This window comes from Halichoeres trimaculatus, unplaced genomic scaffold (genome assembly GCF_033239565.1).
Source record: "Halichoeres trimaculatus isolate MK-OKI-2021-1 unplaced genomic scaffold, fHalTri1.1 fHalTri1_scaffold_13, whole genome shotgun sequence".
NCBI classification, from domain to species: domain Eukaryota; kingdom Metazoa; phylum Chordata; class Actinopteri; order Labriformes; family Labridae; genus Halichoeres; species Halichoeres trimaculatus.
The window spans coordinates 25,567,620-25,585,568 of NW_027437191.1; the positions used below are offsets into that span (position 1 = coordinate 25,567,620).

Genomic DNA, 17,949 nt, shown 5'->3' on the forward strand with positions numbered 1-17,949 from the left:
GTATCATTTCATTATTTTCAGACGGAGAATATCTTCTGGTTTATGTCTCATCTAATTAAGTGGTTTTCTTTTCAATGCATAGTATCCTGACCTTAAAGCCCAATTTTACACCATCATAAGACACCGGTCCAAACTACAGAAGCAGCCTATGACAAATACTTTCACAAACCAAAGGAAAAAGTCATGATCTCATGTAAAGCTAAAACTACAATAGTTAAATAGGGAAGAAAAAAATAGCCTTTAGCTGTAATTATATTTTCTTAGGCCTTAATTTTTGAGTAAAAACTGAAACACAATATGTTAATTATCAAAGCTGTCTGATGGGTGCTCATCTTCTGCAAGTAGAGTTTTCTTTTTCCCTACAGAGTAATTCCTCTTCTTAATAGAGGATCTGTGCAGTCGGGGTCTCGGAGCTCCAGCAGCTCTGCGGAGGATCGGGATGCTCTTCACGTCCTCCTCCTCTTCCTCCTCACAGACACAGACCCTCTGAGCCTCTAGAGCTGCCTCTGTCTTCACATCCAGACCTGATTAACACCAGGTCCAGCCAAGCTGCACCTCAAGTCCAGAACCGGATCCGTAATCCAAGAATAGAAGGCTAAATTATGTGAGAAAGGGGCGCTGCATGGGCGCGAGGCGGGGGTGTTGTAGTGGTTTGGATTGTGGACCCCGCGCGCGTGTAAATGACCACGAGTGGTTGTTTGTTTGTGAAACCTCCTCAGAGATTTTGGATTAAAAATGTCGGATCGGTTTTTATTTTGGCTCCAGACCCCGGACCTGAGGATCCATTCAAGGGCTGACTGACCATTTGGAGAGCCTGAACGCACCAGCTGCACGCGCACAGCTCTGTTACCTGACGGTATTTCTCTTGTTATTCACCTGGGCGCTCACCTGTGAGGACACATGTCTCAGATTCCTCATGCCGCCCTGGACCAGCAGCACCAGCAGCCCCAGCAGCACCAGGGCCAGTACAACCAGATCTGCACACGTAGCAGTAGCGGCTCGTGCCCGGCCCCCGCAGAGGGAACAGAGCCCACCTGTACAGGGCACCGGTACACCTGTACCCGGACCCCACGCAGGAAGTGGCAGGTGTTTCCCGGAAGGAACCGATTCTACTGCAACGGGAGGATCATGATGGCGAGACAGACTGGGGTCTTCTACCTGACCCTGGTCCTCATCCTGCTCACCTGTGGACTCTTCTTCACCTTTGAGTGAGTAGACATAAACACATAGATATACTTTTCCCCCCATCCTAATGGGGACTTTTCACTGACTCCTTATCTGGGGTCCCTTTAAAGATGATGGTCTCCAGATTACATGTAAACGAGAAAACACAACACACACTTTCTCTTCTGGGATTAAATTTCAGTTTTGGTAAATTCCCCCAGACATAGATGTTACAGAAATAAAAATAAAGATAACGTGGAACCCCCCTTATCGGAATAGACATTAATAAAACAAAAGGTAGAGATTTTTTTGGTTTTTGAAGAAGTATTCTTCAGTTGTCACTAGGTTTGATTTTTTTTAAATATACATATTGTAATTACTCGAGCTATTTGTTATTAATAAAAGTTCCCAACTTTTTATGACTTGTGCACACATTGACATAATCTTCAAGGGCTCAGTAATGTACAATAAAAGGGCCTAAAGTCTGAGTGACATTGACACAGTGACACCTGTGGCCAGAATTGGTACTGTATTTTACGGGATGAGAATTCTGTTTCCTATGAGCACCATCACTCAATGTCATAGAGACATGACTCTTGCCAAAGTATGCACATCTCCTTTTTAGCACTACTTTTCTTTGTTCAAGACAACTTTTCCCAAGATGCAAAGCAACAAGGTAACGTATTTATTTGAATTTGAAAGGTGACAATCATCAAACTTTGTAAACTCAGTTTGTACCGTAGTTTAGTAGCCGCCTATATTTAGCACTTTTCACAGCCTGGTGCTCTGAGACGCGTCTTAAATGTGTAATGTTAGTGAATTCCAGTTATGTCCTACCAGTGCTCAACTACCACACGGAGTTAACATAATCTCACGCTTCATTTTATTGCTAGACTCTCAAATTTGAACAGACCACTGCAGAATAACTGCTGACTGTGGGTTGGAATGGACATTATCACATCACACAGTGGCATAGTTGTAGTTGCACAGAATCATCCAGATGTTTGTTTTTAATCTCCCTTAGCTCTAAAAAATTCAGAGAAATCAGTGGAGCACTCCTGGAATAGAATTAACCTAAAAGCCTCTGACGATTACAGAGGATGTTTCTGTTCATTGTTTTCAGATATTTCTCAGAATCTAAAGCCCTCTCCAGGTCAGGAAAATTCTTCGTTCACGTACAATCTGTGGATGAACTGATCACTCAGTTGTGTGGGACGTGACTCTAGTATTTTTTTTACCCCAAACCTCGGGCTGTTTTCTGCTGATTCTCCTCGCTGTGCCTCAGTTCTCTGATTCGCCTCGGCGGATTTACAGACGGAGCATGTCTGCAGTTTTAATGAGAGGAGTCGGTATAATCAGGTAAAGGTTGTCATTTCACAGCTAAATATACTCCTCATGTGTCACATCACTGAGAACACTCAGGTCTTCTTAAACCTCCTCATTAAATCTGGGAACAATAAAACGTTTACAGATAAAAAAAAGTACATTTACAGACGTTACAGGCATGTTTTGTCAATATTATTTATACTCAACACAGTTTATACAACTCGAAAAAGTTGTGACACTCTGTGAGATGTTGATAAAACAAAAGAAAACCTTGTTAATGAAAAGGAAATGACATTACATCTGAATATCTTGGTCTAAAGTCTTCACTTTTTAATGTTCCTCAGTCAGTTTCTCAGACGTCTGGAGGGTTTCTTTTTAGAATATTTTTTTGTCCTCCTACGTCTCGACACCTCAGCTTCCACAATACAGCAAAACCGCGGTGTTCCCCGTTGCCTTGGTAACCACTTCCTGCAGCTTGTGTCACTACGGTAACAGCAGGAGACAGAAAAGAAGGAAAAGGACTGTAAAGTGTGGACTTGAAAGTGAAAGGTGTTTTTTTGTGTGTGTGTCCTTCATGGCAGGTAAAAAGTTAATCTGCGTCACAGATTCAGAAAAAGGCATGAAACATGAAGAATTTGAAAACTTCGACGTATCCATACATCACTAATCTATACATAACTTATCTGTACATATACATCCTCAGCTGTCCCTTCCTGGCATCCAACCTGACCCCGGCCATCCCAGCAGTTGGGGGCGTCCTGTTTGTCTTTGTGATGGGAATGCTCTTCAGGGCGAGTTTCACCGACCCTGGCGTTCTTCCTCGAGCCACGCCGGAAGAGGCTGCTGACCTGGAGAGACAAATTGGTAAATAACCCCCTTAGAGCAACACAAGAAACATCTCGTCCGTATTTGGTTAAACTCAAAACAATTTGTGGAGTCTGTGGTAAAGTTTTTGGATTTAATGTTTTTTATGTTTTTAATATCTTCATGTTAAAATCACAGAGTTGTAGATTCTCCTTTAACATAACACTTGAATTCTACACTCAAAAAACTGAAATCTAACCATTGTATCTCTCTTTTCAAGTTAAAATTGTCTTTTTGGACTTAATATGAGCCACATTTATCTGACAAGTCCAGAAAAATGTATGAGTTGCTTGTAAAAGGTAGAAAAAAAAGCTCTGCCAAATTCAGAAAATCTCAGAAAATAAATTGAAAAAAGTGAAAATTAAAAACTCTAACAAATACAAAAAAGTAAAAATTAAACTTACTTAACTTAATAACTGTGTATCAATACCTGAAAACAAATTCAAGCTGAGGGACTCATGAAAACTGTAAGAAAAGTGGCACTATGAAAACAAAATAAAGTGAAGATCCTATTAAAAAGTTTATCAAAAACGTATAAACTCAACGTATAGGGTCTTAAACATAAAAAATTGTGTTGTAAAAAATCATAAAAGTTCTGATTCTTGTGAGAAAAAAATGAATATTGTTTAATAAAAGAAAAACTGTTGTTACGCTGAAAATAGCAGAAAATAAGAATCTGGATTAATGTCACCCTTTGAATTCTGAGCAAAAAGTGTGGGATTTGATTTTTGAAAAGTTTAAGAGTCAGGTTTGGTTTGCTTCTTGAAAGAAGTCAGAATTCTGTTGAAAGTTGAAACCCAGAAAAGTCCCTAATGCAAAAATATTTTAAAATTACAAAAAGATTTTTTTCTCCTAATGAGAACTGTTGCGGAAAACTGGTCTCAAAACCTCTTAAAAAGTAAGCCTGATTAAAAAATTTGACTTTTATTGGAGTTGTAATGATGATCTGGTTTTATAATCAGATATTTTAGCTGTTTTTTTTTGTTTCTCTGAATCTCCTCCAGATCTCTGGAGATTTCTGTCTCTTGCTCAAATGTGAGAAAATCAGCTGCAGAATATTTTGTTCACTAATGATGCTGAGTCATTACAGGAAGCTGCTTATTGCCTCCTCCAGTCAATATGTGTTCAGATGTGTTTGGTGTGTGTGTGTGTGTGTGTGTGTGTGTGTGTGTGTGTGTGTGTGTGTGTGTGTGAGAGAGAAAGAGAGTTCAGTCACTTTTCATCTCCTCAGTCTAAAGACCTCAGCTCTGTCAGGAATGCGTCTCAGCGTGTCGGTCGTTTCCACAGAAACTGTGACTGTCAGAGCTTTCGTCTATATTTGGAAGCCTCTTATTATGGTTTTTGTTTGTTTACTTATTTATATATTTATTCTTCACGGTGAATACATTAGCTGTCAATCACAGCAGAGCTCAGGCTCTGAGAACGACCAAATAAGGAAGAGGGAGAGGAAGAGGAAGGAGGTGGATTTTAGGCTCAGCTCAGAGTGTGAGATGTGGAGGAAGGATGGAAACAGAGGGCAGTTATTTTTTACTGGGTTTTGTTTGTATTTGGTGGTCAGGAATGTATTCTGTGACGCACCACTTGAAGCAACATCCTGTTGGACGGTCCAGACTAAGGACAGGGGGTCCAAAAGTCTCTCAAATCCTAAAAATACGATTGTCAAGTTAGTATTTTGTGAGATTCATCATCAGAGTAAAGCAACTAAGATAAACTCACTTTACTGCTCAGAACAGGGTTTGGAGTTGCTCGTCTACCACTAACTGAGTGTTCTCTCCACTATTTACTTAAGTATTGGGTTCATTTTCTGAAAACATCCAAGTCACAGGAACAAATTAGCCATTTAATTCCACAAGATATGGGAGTTGCTTGTCTACCTTTGACTCAACCAAAGATGCTTTTGAGTATTTGTTGTCTTGTGTAAATTTTTTGTTTGTCTATCCAAAACGCCAGATTTACAAAAACAAAACAGTGATTTAATTCCACAAGTTATGGGAATTGCTTGTCTACCTCTTACTCATTCATGGAGATATGTATGTTTATTTTGCATTTGCCGAATCATTGTGTGTTGGTGGTCAACCATTACTTCAACCAAGTTACGTAAATCATATCAGTTGATTTCCATGGAATATGGGAGTTGCTTGTCTACCTCTGACTCAACCAGAGTCAGAGGTAGACATGTGTAAATATATGTAAATATTTTGTTTGTCTATTTAAAGTACCCAAGCCACAGAAAAACAACAGTAAAATGACATCACGGGATATGGGACTTGCTTTTCTACTTCTGACTAAATCATAGAGAGGTTTTCAATGTCATTTTGTGTTTTGCTAAAGTATTTTGTTTGTTTACTGGAAAAAAAATCAAATTTTTCATCTTTGAGATAGTTTTATGTGCTATTTGGTGTCTTGCGTAAATACACAAACTACAGCAACACAACTGTAAACATTGACTGTGGGAGTTGCTGGTCTGCCTCTGTCTCAACCAGAGGTTTGTTTTGTTATTTTGTTGTATTGTTATTTTGTGTGTCGCATAAATACTTATTGTCAATCAAAAACATTCACGTTATATAAACACAACATCAGTCTGACCTCGCAGAATGTGGGATTTGTTTGTCTACCTCTGGCTCAATCACAGATGGGTTTTCAATGTCATTTAGCATTTTGCTTCAATACTTTGTTGATCAAAATCATCAAGTTTACAAAAACTTGAACAGCAATTTAATTCCACAGAGTGTGAAAGTTGACTGTCTTCCTCTGATTTTATCAGAAAATGTTTTGTGAGTGACAAAAAAAACAAAAACAAGCTAACCATAAAGGGAGATCAACAGTTCCTGTTTTCTAGCTGCTGGCTGGAACAGTTTATTGGTGTATTTCCAAAACCTTTTGTGTCTACTTTAAACCCCAAATTGATGAAGACCGACACAGCTCCGAGTGTAAAACACAAAAATGACCCTGCAGCCAAAGAAGCTACAGGAAAAAGCAACAAACTGTGTCAAGACCTTTTGAAAATACTCCTGAAATTCTTCATTTTCAGATGGAAATTTTCCCAAAACTACTGTTAAAAAAGTAGGATTTCAATTTGTTGTCGAACACGTAAAAGTCTCACCTATCGGTTCTTAGAGGCAGCATCAGTCCAGCTCTGCTGTGAAGACTTTTAGAGAAAACATGAACTAAACTCCCAGATTCTCCACGCTGTGCTCCCTGTTTGTGATTCAGCTCCACGCTGAGGTGAACGCTTCTTCCCAGGAGGCTTTGCAGCTGTAAATCCAGTTGACTGCAGTTTATCTCACCGTGCAGAAGTTGACTCTTCAAGGCTGTTGAGGATTTTCTGATCCTGATTGTTGAACCTTGGGGAGAGGACTCAAACTCAGCAGCCTCCTTTTGAATTTTCACAGTTTAGTGAGTTAAAACAAATTAACGCTTTTCCTGAAGGTGGAGCCTCAAATTAGAAAGAAATAAGTTTATTCTCTTTACGGGGGTTCGTTTGTGTGTGACACTGAGATTAAAGTAAGGAAGGGCTTCCAAGAGAGAAAGCAGAGGCTGTCCTCTGAATTTGCCTTGCAGAAAAACTGTTGAAAAGAGCTAAATCAACTGCACGTGTGACAACATTTCATGTTCTCTTTCTGTGTTTTCAGACTCAGCGGGCTGCTCCAGACCTCCACCTCGCACCAGAGAGGTTCTGATCAACGGACAGACAGTCAAACTGAAATACTGCTTCACCTGCAAGATCTTCAGACCGCCGCGAGCGTCGCACTGCAGCCTGTGTGACAACTGTGTTGGTCAGTCTGACAAAGACATGAGCATTTTCAGATTTGTGTTACCTTCACGACATGTTTGGCTCGATAATACAGCTTTAAAATTTTCCTGTGAGTGAAAACTGTAAGTTTCTGTACTCTGATGCTCCAGAAAACTTTCAGGGTAGCAGGGAAATCACTACAACATACTTCCTCTTCAATAGCTGTCCACTGTACAACTCAAAGTTAGCCGCGTGAGGTGACGTTTCTGTCCTCCCACAGAGCGTTTTGACCACCACTGTCCCTGGGTGGGGAACTGCGTCGGACGGAGGAACTACCGCTTCTTCTACCTGTTCATCCTCTCACTCTCCTTCCTCACCATCTTCATCTTCGCCTTCGTCATCACACACGTCATCCTCAGTGAGTAACACCACCACACACCACCTCCTACACACCACACACATGGCTTCGGCTGTGATTCACTTATTGATTTCTTTATGAAAACACTTCAGCTGCTGCACACTCCGTCCTACTTCTGTCGTGGAAAATAAATACTTGTTTTTACTCAGGTGATAATGTAGCTCAGAGGAATATATATGTAGTTCAAAGTGTCTGCATTAAAGAGGGGGTGTTTTGGCTTTTTTAGTCTTTATTCTGTCCCTCTGGTGCCCCTGTAGTATCTTTTGACAAGCTACTTAAAGACAAAGAGAAGGGAAACTGATGGATCGCTGCAATTTTCAGAAACAATCCAGGCACTGAAAGCTAAATTTGGGGTTCCCATTGTGTGCCAGTTAACACTAATTTATGCCGTATTTTTTTTTGTTAAATCATTCTTTAAATTACAAAATCTCTAAATGTTAGCATTTTTCATTCAGCTATATTTTTCATAACTGAAACATTTTTGTCTTGTGCTCGACATGATTTGTAAACTCACTTTAACTGAGGCAAACCCAGTTTTCCAAATTAGGGGGAACTCTAGCACAAGCAGCTGTAGCTGTGTTGTTTAAGGTATTTGATATTATATCTGCTGAGTCACATGACCAGCTCCATGGAACTCCTGATCAGTGTGTGACATCATCACAGAACTGCTGCAGCAGACATAGGATTCAAATTAACAAAAGTTTGGAAACAACTCGTCATATAGGCCAGAATGTTGACTTAACCTGTGTAAAAGTATGATATTTTTGCAGGAAATTTTGTCAGGAATCCATTCATGTCATAATTTAAAGCTGTACCAGTTTTACCTTTTTGTCTAGAGGCCCAAATGTGGAAGCCTGCGTGAGGTGGAGGCTCCAAATCTATGTATTTTAATGGAGGGAGAAAAGAGGGCTTCTGTGGGGTTCATTGACTTTGAAGGCTCGACATTCGAAAACCGAGTCCGATATATCAACTTCCATTGGAGCTTTTGTAAAGCATGGTCTAGCCTTTCATCTCAGTGAATTTCAAGCTGACACCACTTGGGGTTTTGGAGGAGATACATTTTGCAGAAAGAGTAAAAATGCTGCCAAATCTTATTTTGAAAGGCAAATTGCCGGCTTCCTGTTGGAGATATGCAAAAAAATATTTCCTACTCTTTTGTGCGTCTCAATGAGACAAACATTTTGACGCTGGTTTCGTCTCTCTACAACATTTCTACTGCCTGTTAGAGCCATTTTAATGTGCTTTTGAGTGCTTAGGTGGCACTAGAGGGCATATAATGGGATGTTGGGGGTCAAGTTTGGTATCATATGGAAATTTTTCACAATTGTGAGGTGTGTGCCAATTTTGGTGAGTTTTTGAGTATGTTTAGGGGGTTTTAAATAGAGCTCAAAGTGGGGACGATATAATAAGAAAGAAACAGTCGGAATACAATACCACCTTCTTCGTTTGGGCGAGGGCCCTAAATAAATGTCAGGATATGATTTCTGGCCACATGTTGATGTTCGTGGACCAGTGGTTCTTTGGTAGCTTTAACAAATCAACGTTAAGTCCAACTGTCCTTAATTTAATTCTAGGTGGGTTTGTTTTGCCACTCAGTTCAACTGTAGTGGGCATGTCCCAGAGGGGAAGTGACGTAAACGCATACCCTCTATTTTAGCCGCTGCCTGAAGGCTTTTCTTTGGCTGTCATGTCTTTAAGGCTCCCTGCTCCACAAACCCCCTTCCCTCTGATTGGTCAGGCCTCTGGAGGCCTGTTGGGGGCGGAGAGTTATGAGTGGACCCCAGTGTTTTGAGGTCCTGCACCCAGAGTCTCCAGTTAGGATCAGTTAGGAGACCTTTGTGTGATGGCCTCATCATTTGAGCAAGTCTCACGAAGATCTTGTTTAGTCTGAACATCCAGGATTGCACTCTAAATATATTATCATCAGGAATGAAATGACAGATAAAAGACGCAGTTATATCAGCTACAAACCCGACCCAGAAAGAAATGTGTCATGTTCTGATTCACCCACTCAACAGAAACATGTTTTGATAAGCTGAAAATTGTCTCCAAGCATCCATGACCTCCGTGTTCCCTGAAGCTTTGAAAAATAAGTGCTAGGAAAGTTCTTGGAATGCTACTTTAGTTCGATCACATGAATGGTTTGTTTGCTGCTTTAAAGTGTTTCAGGAAATGAATGACCCTGTCCCTGTAGTGTTGCATCTCTGCAGCAGATTCTCATCTGTTAAATGGATAAGCCATCGATCCTGCTTGGCCCCGCCCCCTGCTCTGTGATTGACAGGTTGTCAGAGAGAGGCTGAGGCTGCGGTCTCTTCATGTTTCCTGTGACTGATCGATTGGACATCCATCAGCTCGGATACTGACTCAGGCTGTGTGCAGACAGAAAAACACAATCTGACGCGAGGTTTATGTGTCACTGCGAACGTAGATTTCTCCAGGTGTTTTTAAAACCTGGGTCCTGTTCTTTGTTTTGCTATTATGTTTGCATGACTAAAAGCAGCCAGATTCACCTGAAAAGTCCAGAAAAATGTCTTATTTCGAGATACTAGAGGCAAAATTGACGCTTGAATTGCTTACAAAGAGTGACAAAAAAACAGCAAATGAAAAAAGGAAGACTCAGAGATAAAGGGAAGTGATCCAGAATGTTCCTTAATGATTGTTTCTGTAGATGAAATGATGTGAATCAACATGTTTTTTCTTAGAAAAAAGTCTGAACATCATGATTGATTTTGTGTCCCTTCCTGGTTCTTCACGGTCACGCGTCCTTCTCCTACTTCTCTGCGGATGTTTTCCCTGCCCCGCAGGTCTGAACAGGCGGGAAACAGTTGCCCCGGGGCTGCCTCACATTCAGACACTAACAAGCAGCAGACTGTCTGAGATAAACTCGTGTCTTCCTCTCAACACTATGCTGTTTGTTTTCTGTTTTTAGCAGCTGAGCTATAAAAAGATGCAGCGCACTGAGGAGACTTTGATGTAAAATATGTAAATCTAAAGATAGGAGCTCTTCTCAAGAAGACCCTGCTGCCCGAGGTGTTTTTGCTCCTCCAGAATTAATTCTTGCTAATCTGATCTATGCAAATGTGTAACATCAAACTAAAGGGCCTGTTTAAGAACAAATACGATGAAAAATGACGTAAAAAAAAAACATGTTAATATGACATAAAGCCCTAAATTTGTACACCGAAAACCTACTAAATCAGGAGTTAGCTTCTTGTGCTAGCTGCAAACCTTAAACACATTAAAATAAAGTTAATTATCAGGAGTTTTCTGATGGTTCTTCTTTCCCTGATGCCTAAGATGATTTGTTTTAGATGTTTTTTTTTAGCGGACATCCTCAGAAAGTGTACATGAATTCATATAAAATTACTTAAAATTACTTTTATGACTATAAATTTGGAATATTTCACTGTTGAAACTTTACAATATGTTCAACCCATTGAGATGTGCAGTTCACATGTCATCTGTTCTGGTCGTTTTTCAGGCTCACACAGGATCACACTTGAGGGGAAAAAGAAAAAAAAAATGTTTACCACCTTCTTCCTGGTTGAAAAAGCACAGAAGAGGTGGTGGAGACCAAAAACAGAGATAGAGGAAACACAATAATTATTTCAGTCTCCTGCAAAGAGTTTTAGGACGTTATAAAAATGAATGTAATTTATTCCAAAACTTTGAATCTTTATCAGATTAATAAGCGTTATATTGAAGCTGAATCCCCAGAGTTGAACTCTCTCTTCTCTCCGCAGGATCCAACCGGACGGGTTTCCTGAGCGCGCTCAAAGACAGCCCAGCAAGATATCCTTTCACTGCTCGAACAACAGATGAATCCATCCACACTTCAAAGTAGAATTCAAGTTTTTTTGACCCCATGGCTTTAGTTTTGACCTAATTTGGGTCGATTTTGCTTCAAACATCATCCTGCATTTTCTATGTAGGTTTGTGTTGTGTGCTTGTGTTTCTGATCAATCAGTCTCTCTGCTATGGCCACTGACTACATGTCAATATGTCCCATAATGCAGCTCCAAGGTCAAACCACTCTCACATGCTTAGAGTCCAGTTTGCCATCAGCTAAAAGTGGGCATGAAAAATATAAGTGGTTTTTTAAATTTAGTTTGTAGAAGGAGTGAAAAAAAAGGATACATTTGAATTGGAATTGGTCCTTGACTTGTGTTGTGCACCGTCCTGGAGGTGGTGGTGTGTTTCTTCTCCGTTTGGTCGATTGTCGGTCTGTCAGGGTTCCACACGTACCTGATCAGCTCCAACCAGACCACCAATGAAGACGTAAGTATGAGTCCACCAGGAGAGCCCTCACTATATCATTTACAGCAAGATAAAGGATGAATCTGAATCATTTCTCCTCCTTCTGTCTCTGTTCTGGTCTGGTCCTGATCCAGATCAAAGGAACCTGGTCCACGAAGCGAGGGAAGGACAATTACAACCCCTACAGCTATGGGAACATACTGACCAACTGCTGTGCAGCTCTGTGTGGACCTGTTCCTCCCAGGTCAGTAACATCCTCTGAAAGATAGGTCCAACTCAAAAACTACATCCAGGACTAAAACCTGGACTTAACTAAGGACTTTACTCAGATCCATCCTAGCAAAAAGTCTCCCTCCTCTTCCTGAGCAGACGGTGTTTCTGTGTTTAATGAGGACAGTGTTCAGCTGAGACCTTCCTCCCTGTGATTACCGCCTTCCTCTCCCTTGCTGTTCAATGTCTGAGCTGCAAAATTAATCAAAAAAACGCTCAGAGTCAGAGTTTCTTAGATCCATCTTCCGAGACTGCTATCTGCTTTGTCAGCTGTCATGTTTCCACCTACAGAAACTCTGCTGAAAGAAATATGTGATATGTCCTCACACAACCTGATGAGAGATTCAGAATCTGAAAACAAGATCTGCAGATTTATGTAGTTCCCCTCGGTAGTTCTGACTCTAACAGGAGCAGAGTTATGCAAATATTAAATGAGGTTTGGTTTGTGACAATATGTCAAACTATGTCAGATACAATAAGTGAGTAAGCAATGAGTTGATAGAGATGTTAACATTACTTCTGGCATCCTCATGTGGCCACCTAAGGTAATGACACACAGAGGACCCAGACTGTTAAAAGATATAAGAACTCAATTATTTGTTGTCGGCAGTCTCTGAAGACTGTTTTTGTCTTTTACAGACACTAAACAACAAATATTTCAGAGTTTATACCTTCTACATTAATTTAACAATAGATTGATATTTCTGTTGGTTTGCATATAAATACTTCAGAAACAAACACACTACATTTAAGAAGGGAATTAAACCCTCAAACAGTATTTTAAAAAGTTTAAAATATTGGTTTTGCAGCCAAATTGGCAAAAGTAGTATTTTACCTTTTAGAATGTTGGAGTTGCTGGTCCACCACTTCCTTAAAGGGGCTGTGAGGAGTTTGAAAGTGACCTTTAAAATATCTTCCTTCTAGATATATGCCTGATCATAATCCACACATTAAAATAAGAATATCAGCATCAGCGCCAATATTGCTGGTTACAGTTTAGTTTAATTTGGTAGTTCTAAGCATACGGTTCGGGTGAAGCAGTACCGGATTGATTCATTGCACGTCTAGATCTCTATGACAACACCACACCAGCTGATGAAGTTTAGTAGAGAGAAGAGATGAAACACAGAGATATGTGTTTTTCTCTGCTAAAAACTATTTCTGTGGTTAATTTTGTAGTGATGGTGGACACTGGAGCCTAACTGATAGACAGAAAAAGCCCGAGCTAAAGGCTAATTAGCCTTTAGCTCGGGCTGTATCACTCAATAACACAGGTGCTAAGCTGTTTATGATAATGTTCATTCCAACCCACATGCAGCAGTTATTCTGCAGTGGTCTGTTCAAACTTGAGAGTGGATCAATAAAATAAAGAGTGAGGTTACGTTAGCTCTGCTTGGTAGATGACTGGCAGGTCATAGCTAACCAGGATTCACTAATGTTACACATTACAGACATTTCTTAGAGCACCAGGCTGCCAGCTGCGCTAAAAATAAACGGCAACTAAACTTAAAACAAAAGGACAGTGTTTACTTGCTGTCACGTTAGCCTACAGATACGTCGGAGCACCAGATGTCACTAACATACAGCCGCCTGCTAAGACGTTTGCTTCATGTCACGTTTCAAATCGTGGTGCCACTTAACTGTACTGATAAGTCCCTTACCTCTGCGTGTTGTACCCAGTAAAAAGTTGTCTTGAACAAAGAAAATTTGTTGCGATCTGTTCTCCATTTAATTCCAAAACAAACACACGTCTCACTAAAAGTAATTTACGACAGTGTGCGAAGACTCCGGGTCACAAGGTGGCAGCAGGGAGTGCAATCAAAACAGATTCTTCTCATAGCATCTTTAATCAGTTAGTTTGTTTCTGTTATTCTTTGACTTTTTAGGTAGAAATGGCTGTTAGTAAAATGCTCCACAAACACTTTAGATTCAAGTCATTGAAGTAATACGTATTCTTTCTGAACTAAGCTTTATAAAGCAGCGGTACATCAGCAGCTCCCATATTTCACAAAAGTTTATGTGGATCTACAACACGACAGTTTATGGTCTACCAAACTTTCAGCACCAAAAACTAACAGTAATAGAGACAGATAGAGGCGGCCATAGAGCATAAACTCTTACAGGCAAATAATAACACAAACAGGTGAAGGTGGGAGTAGACCAGCAACTACACCTCATGTAACACAAATATTTTTCAACATGTTATCATGAAAACGTACAGGTTAAGACAGGTGTAGAGCAGAAACCCCCTTGTCATGTATTGAACCTTGCATAAAATGGGAGTTGTTTGTCAACCTATACCTTGAATAGTTTGTCTGTGCTTTGGTTTGACTGTAGTGTCCTACATATTCACACTAACATTTTTAAAAGAGGTAGATCAGCAACTCCCAGGTTATGCAAATGCATAAACATAGGATATTTTGGTCTACAGCCGCTCCTGTTGTGTGACGTTAATTCACAAGACATCAGAGTGTGTCTTCCACCGTCAAAGACGAGGAGGAGATACGAACATATGGAGGAGATTCATCTCACACTCTGCTCGTTAGACTGTCACCAGCTGGTGCGTGTGTGAACATGAGACAAGTTGACTCCATCTGCTGACACGCAGAGTGTTAGGGAAGGATGTGTGTGTACACATTTTTTGGGGTCAAGCAGAAAGAGAAGTGAGATGTGTAAGTGTAAGTAAAGTTTTAATTTGAATATTCCCCGTCTCAGTTTGATTGACAGGAGAGGACTGATCCAGTCTGACACGCCACAGACCGTCTCCCAGTCCAACGGGACCAGTGGCGGAAGCTACACCTCCACACAGCTCAACAGTCACATGGTAGGATGGTGTCATCAAAGCTGATCTATAATGGGCTACACACACACACACACACACACACACACACACACACACACACACACACACACACACACACACACACACACACACACACACACACACACACACACACACTCATCTGAGTCTCTGCCATCTCTCCCCCTCCTCAGTGCGATCAGGATCAGTGCATCCAGAGCACCAAGTTTGTCCTGCAGGCTGCAGCCACCCCCCTGCTCCACAGTGACCCCGTGGTCCTGGCCCCTCTGCCGGGGAAGACCACCACCCTGGGGGGCCCCTGCGCCTACCTCGCACCCGCGCAGCCATCCCTGCCATCCTGTGGGGGAGATGTCCACACCCTGAGGGATGCCACCACTGACTCCCACTGCCACCACCACCTCCACCATCACCACCTCCACCCACACCACCACTTCGTCAGCCCAGAGGAGACACCCTGCACCACGCCGCAGGCCGCCCTGCCATGCCCCGCCCACATGCACCTCCACCCACATCCACCTATCCCCACCCCCTCCACACTTTATGACCCAGCCTGTCAGGACGCACTGCACGAGGACTCAGTCAGGGGACTTGTGAAGCTCAGCTCCGTCTGAAACAAACTCAACACGTCACACATTTCTCCTCCATTTGACTTCAGACTTCAAACGTTTATCCATTCACAGTTTGTTTCCATTTGCCAGATCAGATTCCTCTTTTCATTTAAGGTGTAAAAAAATCACAACAGACAGAGAAAATCCTTTAGTCTGAGGTGAAGTTTTCCCTAAACTGGGTCACATTTGTTGGAAAACTTAATTCATTGCCATCTCCTGAGGATGAACTGAACACAGAATGGAAAATTTACAAAAGCTGGACAGTGATTGCAAAAATTTCAGAGAACTAAAAGTTGTGAAAATGTGAAAGTAAAGGTAGAGAGTCTGAAACAGAGAGATTCTTGTGCAAACAAGTGGCTTCTCTGCTCATGATGAAATCAGCAACTGGTGTTTTTTGAACCCTCTGGAGTGTATTGGTTGCCTTTTTCTTTTTTGCAAATGCACATCTACATTTACAAAGATAGGGCCATGCTTCTGAAAAATACAGTGATACGATTTTGAAAAAAAGTTAAACTGTAAGTTCAAGAGTTGAAACAGTTGGAATGTAAAGAGAATCTTAAATAACAGATTTAGCCTATAACCACTTTAACTTAAAACATTTGAACTGTACTTTGAGTGAAATATCCTGAAATAACATTTTTTTTTTAATAGATTCTTGAAACATAACTTTTTCTAACTTTATTTTCAAAACATTAAGACTTTTTTCTTGTATAATGTTGTAACATTACAACTTTTTTTCTGACTTTATTTTTTTACATGATGATTTTTTCAGACTTTTTAATTTCTAATTTCTTGACATTACAACTTTTTGTTTTTACTTTATTTTCAAAACAGTACAAGCTTGTTTTCCAATACACCCTATGACATGATATTTTCTGATTTAATCACACAACATTACAACTTTTTTAAACTTTATTTTCAGAAAATTACAGCTTTTTAACTAATTAACTCTTGTAGCAGATTAATTCAAAAAAAGTTAACATTTACATTACCTTTTTTAAACTTTATTCTTGTAACATGGCTTGTTTATATTGACTTTAATCTTGTAACATTTTGGCTCAATTTTGACTTAAATCTCACAATTACCTCTTCATTTAGACTTCGATCTCTTACAGTATGACTTAATTTCAACTTTAATTTCTTTAAATTAAATAATCACTTTATTTCCAATTGGTGTTGTTACATTACGACCTTTCTGTGAAAATGTTCTTGTAACATTAAAAGCTTCATTCAGGCTTTAATTTTGTAAAATTACAATTTTAATTAGGACTTAAATTTTGCCAAATAATGACTTTATTTTTAATAGTCTTTCTACGTTTTTACACTTTATTTTCAATTTCTGATTCCTTTTTTTTAGCTTGGCCCTATTCGCCAGTGTACAAGCCTGACTTTACTTGCAAATTAAAAAAGCAGCCAAGAAATCAAGGACGTGTTCATTGAAGAACGTTGCGTTAAAAGTATCTTCAAATCAATAAGTAAGGGGAAGCTAAATGTTTTCAACTATAGCAAGGTTAAATTACATGTTACCCCATGAAATCATTTAATAATTTTATCCACACCAGTCTGCACCTAAAACATAAATAAATCAAGTTTGAATGTTGTATGGAGATAAATAATTAATACCAGCTGTTTTTCTCAGCTTGTTTTAACTTAATCCATAATTAAAGTTACATGACAGTGAATTAAACACAATATAACTAATTCAAATCACAGAATAAGCTCCAGAGGGTTTTAAACACACAAGGAAACAAACGTGTAAAAGACTGTTCTTAGGTGAAAAGCTTAACTTTCAATGAAACTGTGAATGTTCTTATTTAATGTTCATTATGACTTGTTTCTGTTCTACGGGTCTTTTTCTGCCGTCATCTCCATGAGATCTTCTTTCACGTTCATGAAGCCAAACTCCTTCACTCAAAAAACATTTAACCTTTTATCCAGAATAAGCTACTATGATGCCAAACAGACGTCTGCCTTCAGCCCCTCGTGCTCCGACCAAATCCGACGTCAAACAACAGACTTTTCCTAAAGCAGCGGGTCATTCAGGACGACTTGATTGTGACGCTTTTCAGAGATTGTGTGAAACAAAAAGGACAGATGTTTTTCTCAGAGGAGCTCACTAACTCTGAGTGAAGCTTCAGGTTTTTTATTTGGATCTGAAAACAAGAAGCAGTGAACATTTTCAGAGCCGAGGTCATCTGATTGTTTGGTGCCGAGGAGCAACACTGCCAGATGTTCAGCCAGGGGTTAAACCACGACTTAGAAACAAACAGATTTCCAGAGATTTTACAAGGAAGAAGTTGGAATTTGTGATGTACTCTGTCAGAAGTTTATCCTACAAATTTTAATGTGGCCAATAAAGAAACATCATGACAAACATCAGCTCATGAGTCCAATCCATAACTGTTTATCACATTATACAGTTCAGGCCTGCTTACCCAATTTTTGGCATATTTACAGTCACAAACTTACTTCTTTGGAGCCAGAAGTG

The 17,949-nt window shown here is 40.0% G+C and overlaps 1 protein-coding gene across 1 annotated transcript; it reads left to right on the forward strand.

Annotated features, from left to right (window-relative positions):
• The first annotated feature begins 485 nt into the window (after positions 1–485).
• On the forward strand, positions 486–16,298 carry zdhhc14 (zDHHC palmitoyltransferase 14). The gene is made up of 9 exons (XM_074685726.1): positions 486–1,208; positions 3,194–3,354; positions 6,987–7,130; positions 7,368–7,505; positions 11,249–11,297; positions 11,681–11,783; positions 11,897–12,006; positions 14,748–14,856; positions 15,027–16,298. The coding sequence occupies exons 1-9, from the start codon at positions 901–903 to the stop codon at positions 15,462–15,464; spliced, it is 1,560 nt and encodes a 519-aa protein (XP_074541827.1). The 5' UTR covers positions 486–900; the 3' UTR covers positions 15,465–16,298.
• Positions 16,299–17,949: the final 1,651 nt, after the last annotated feature.

Excerpts from the sequence above, each read along its gene's own strand:
- zdhhc14 (XM_074685726.1), top strand. The coding sequence starts at position 901 with ATGTCTCAGATTCCTCATGCCGCCCTGGACCAGCAGCACCAGCAGCCC. Across the intron at positions 7,131-7,367 it reads CCTGTGTGACAACTGTGTTG|AGCGTTTTGACCACCACTGT; the intron begins GTCAGTCTGACA and ends GTCCTCCCACAG. Across the intron at positions 14,857-15,026 it reads CACAGCTCAACAGTCACATG|TGCGATCAGGATCAGTGCAT; the intron begins GTAGGATGGTGT and ends CCCCCTCCTCAG.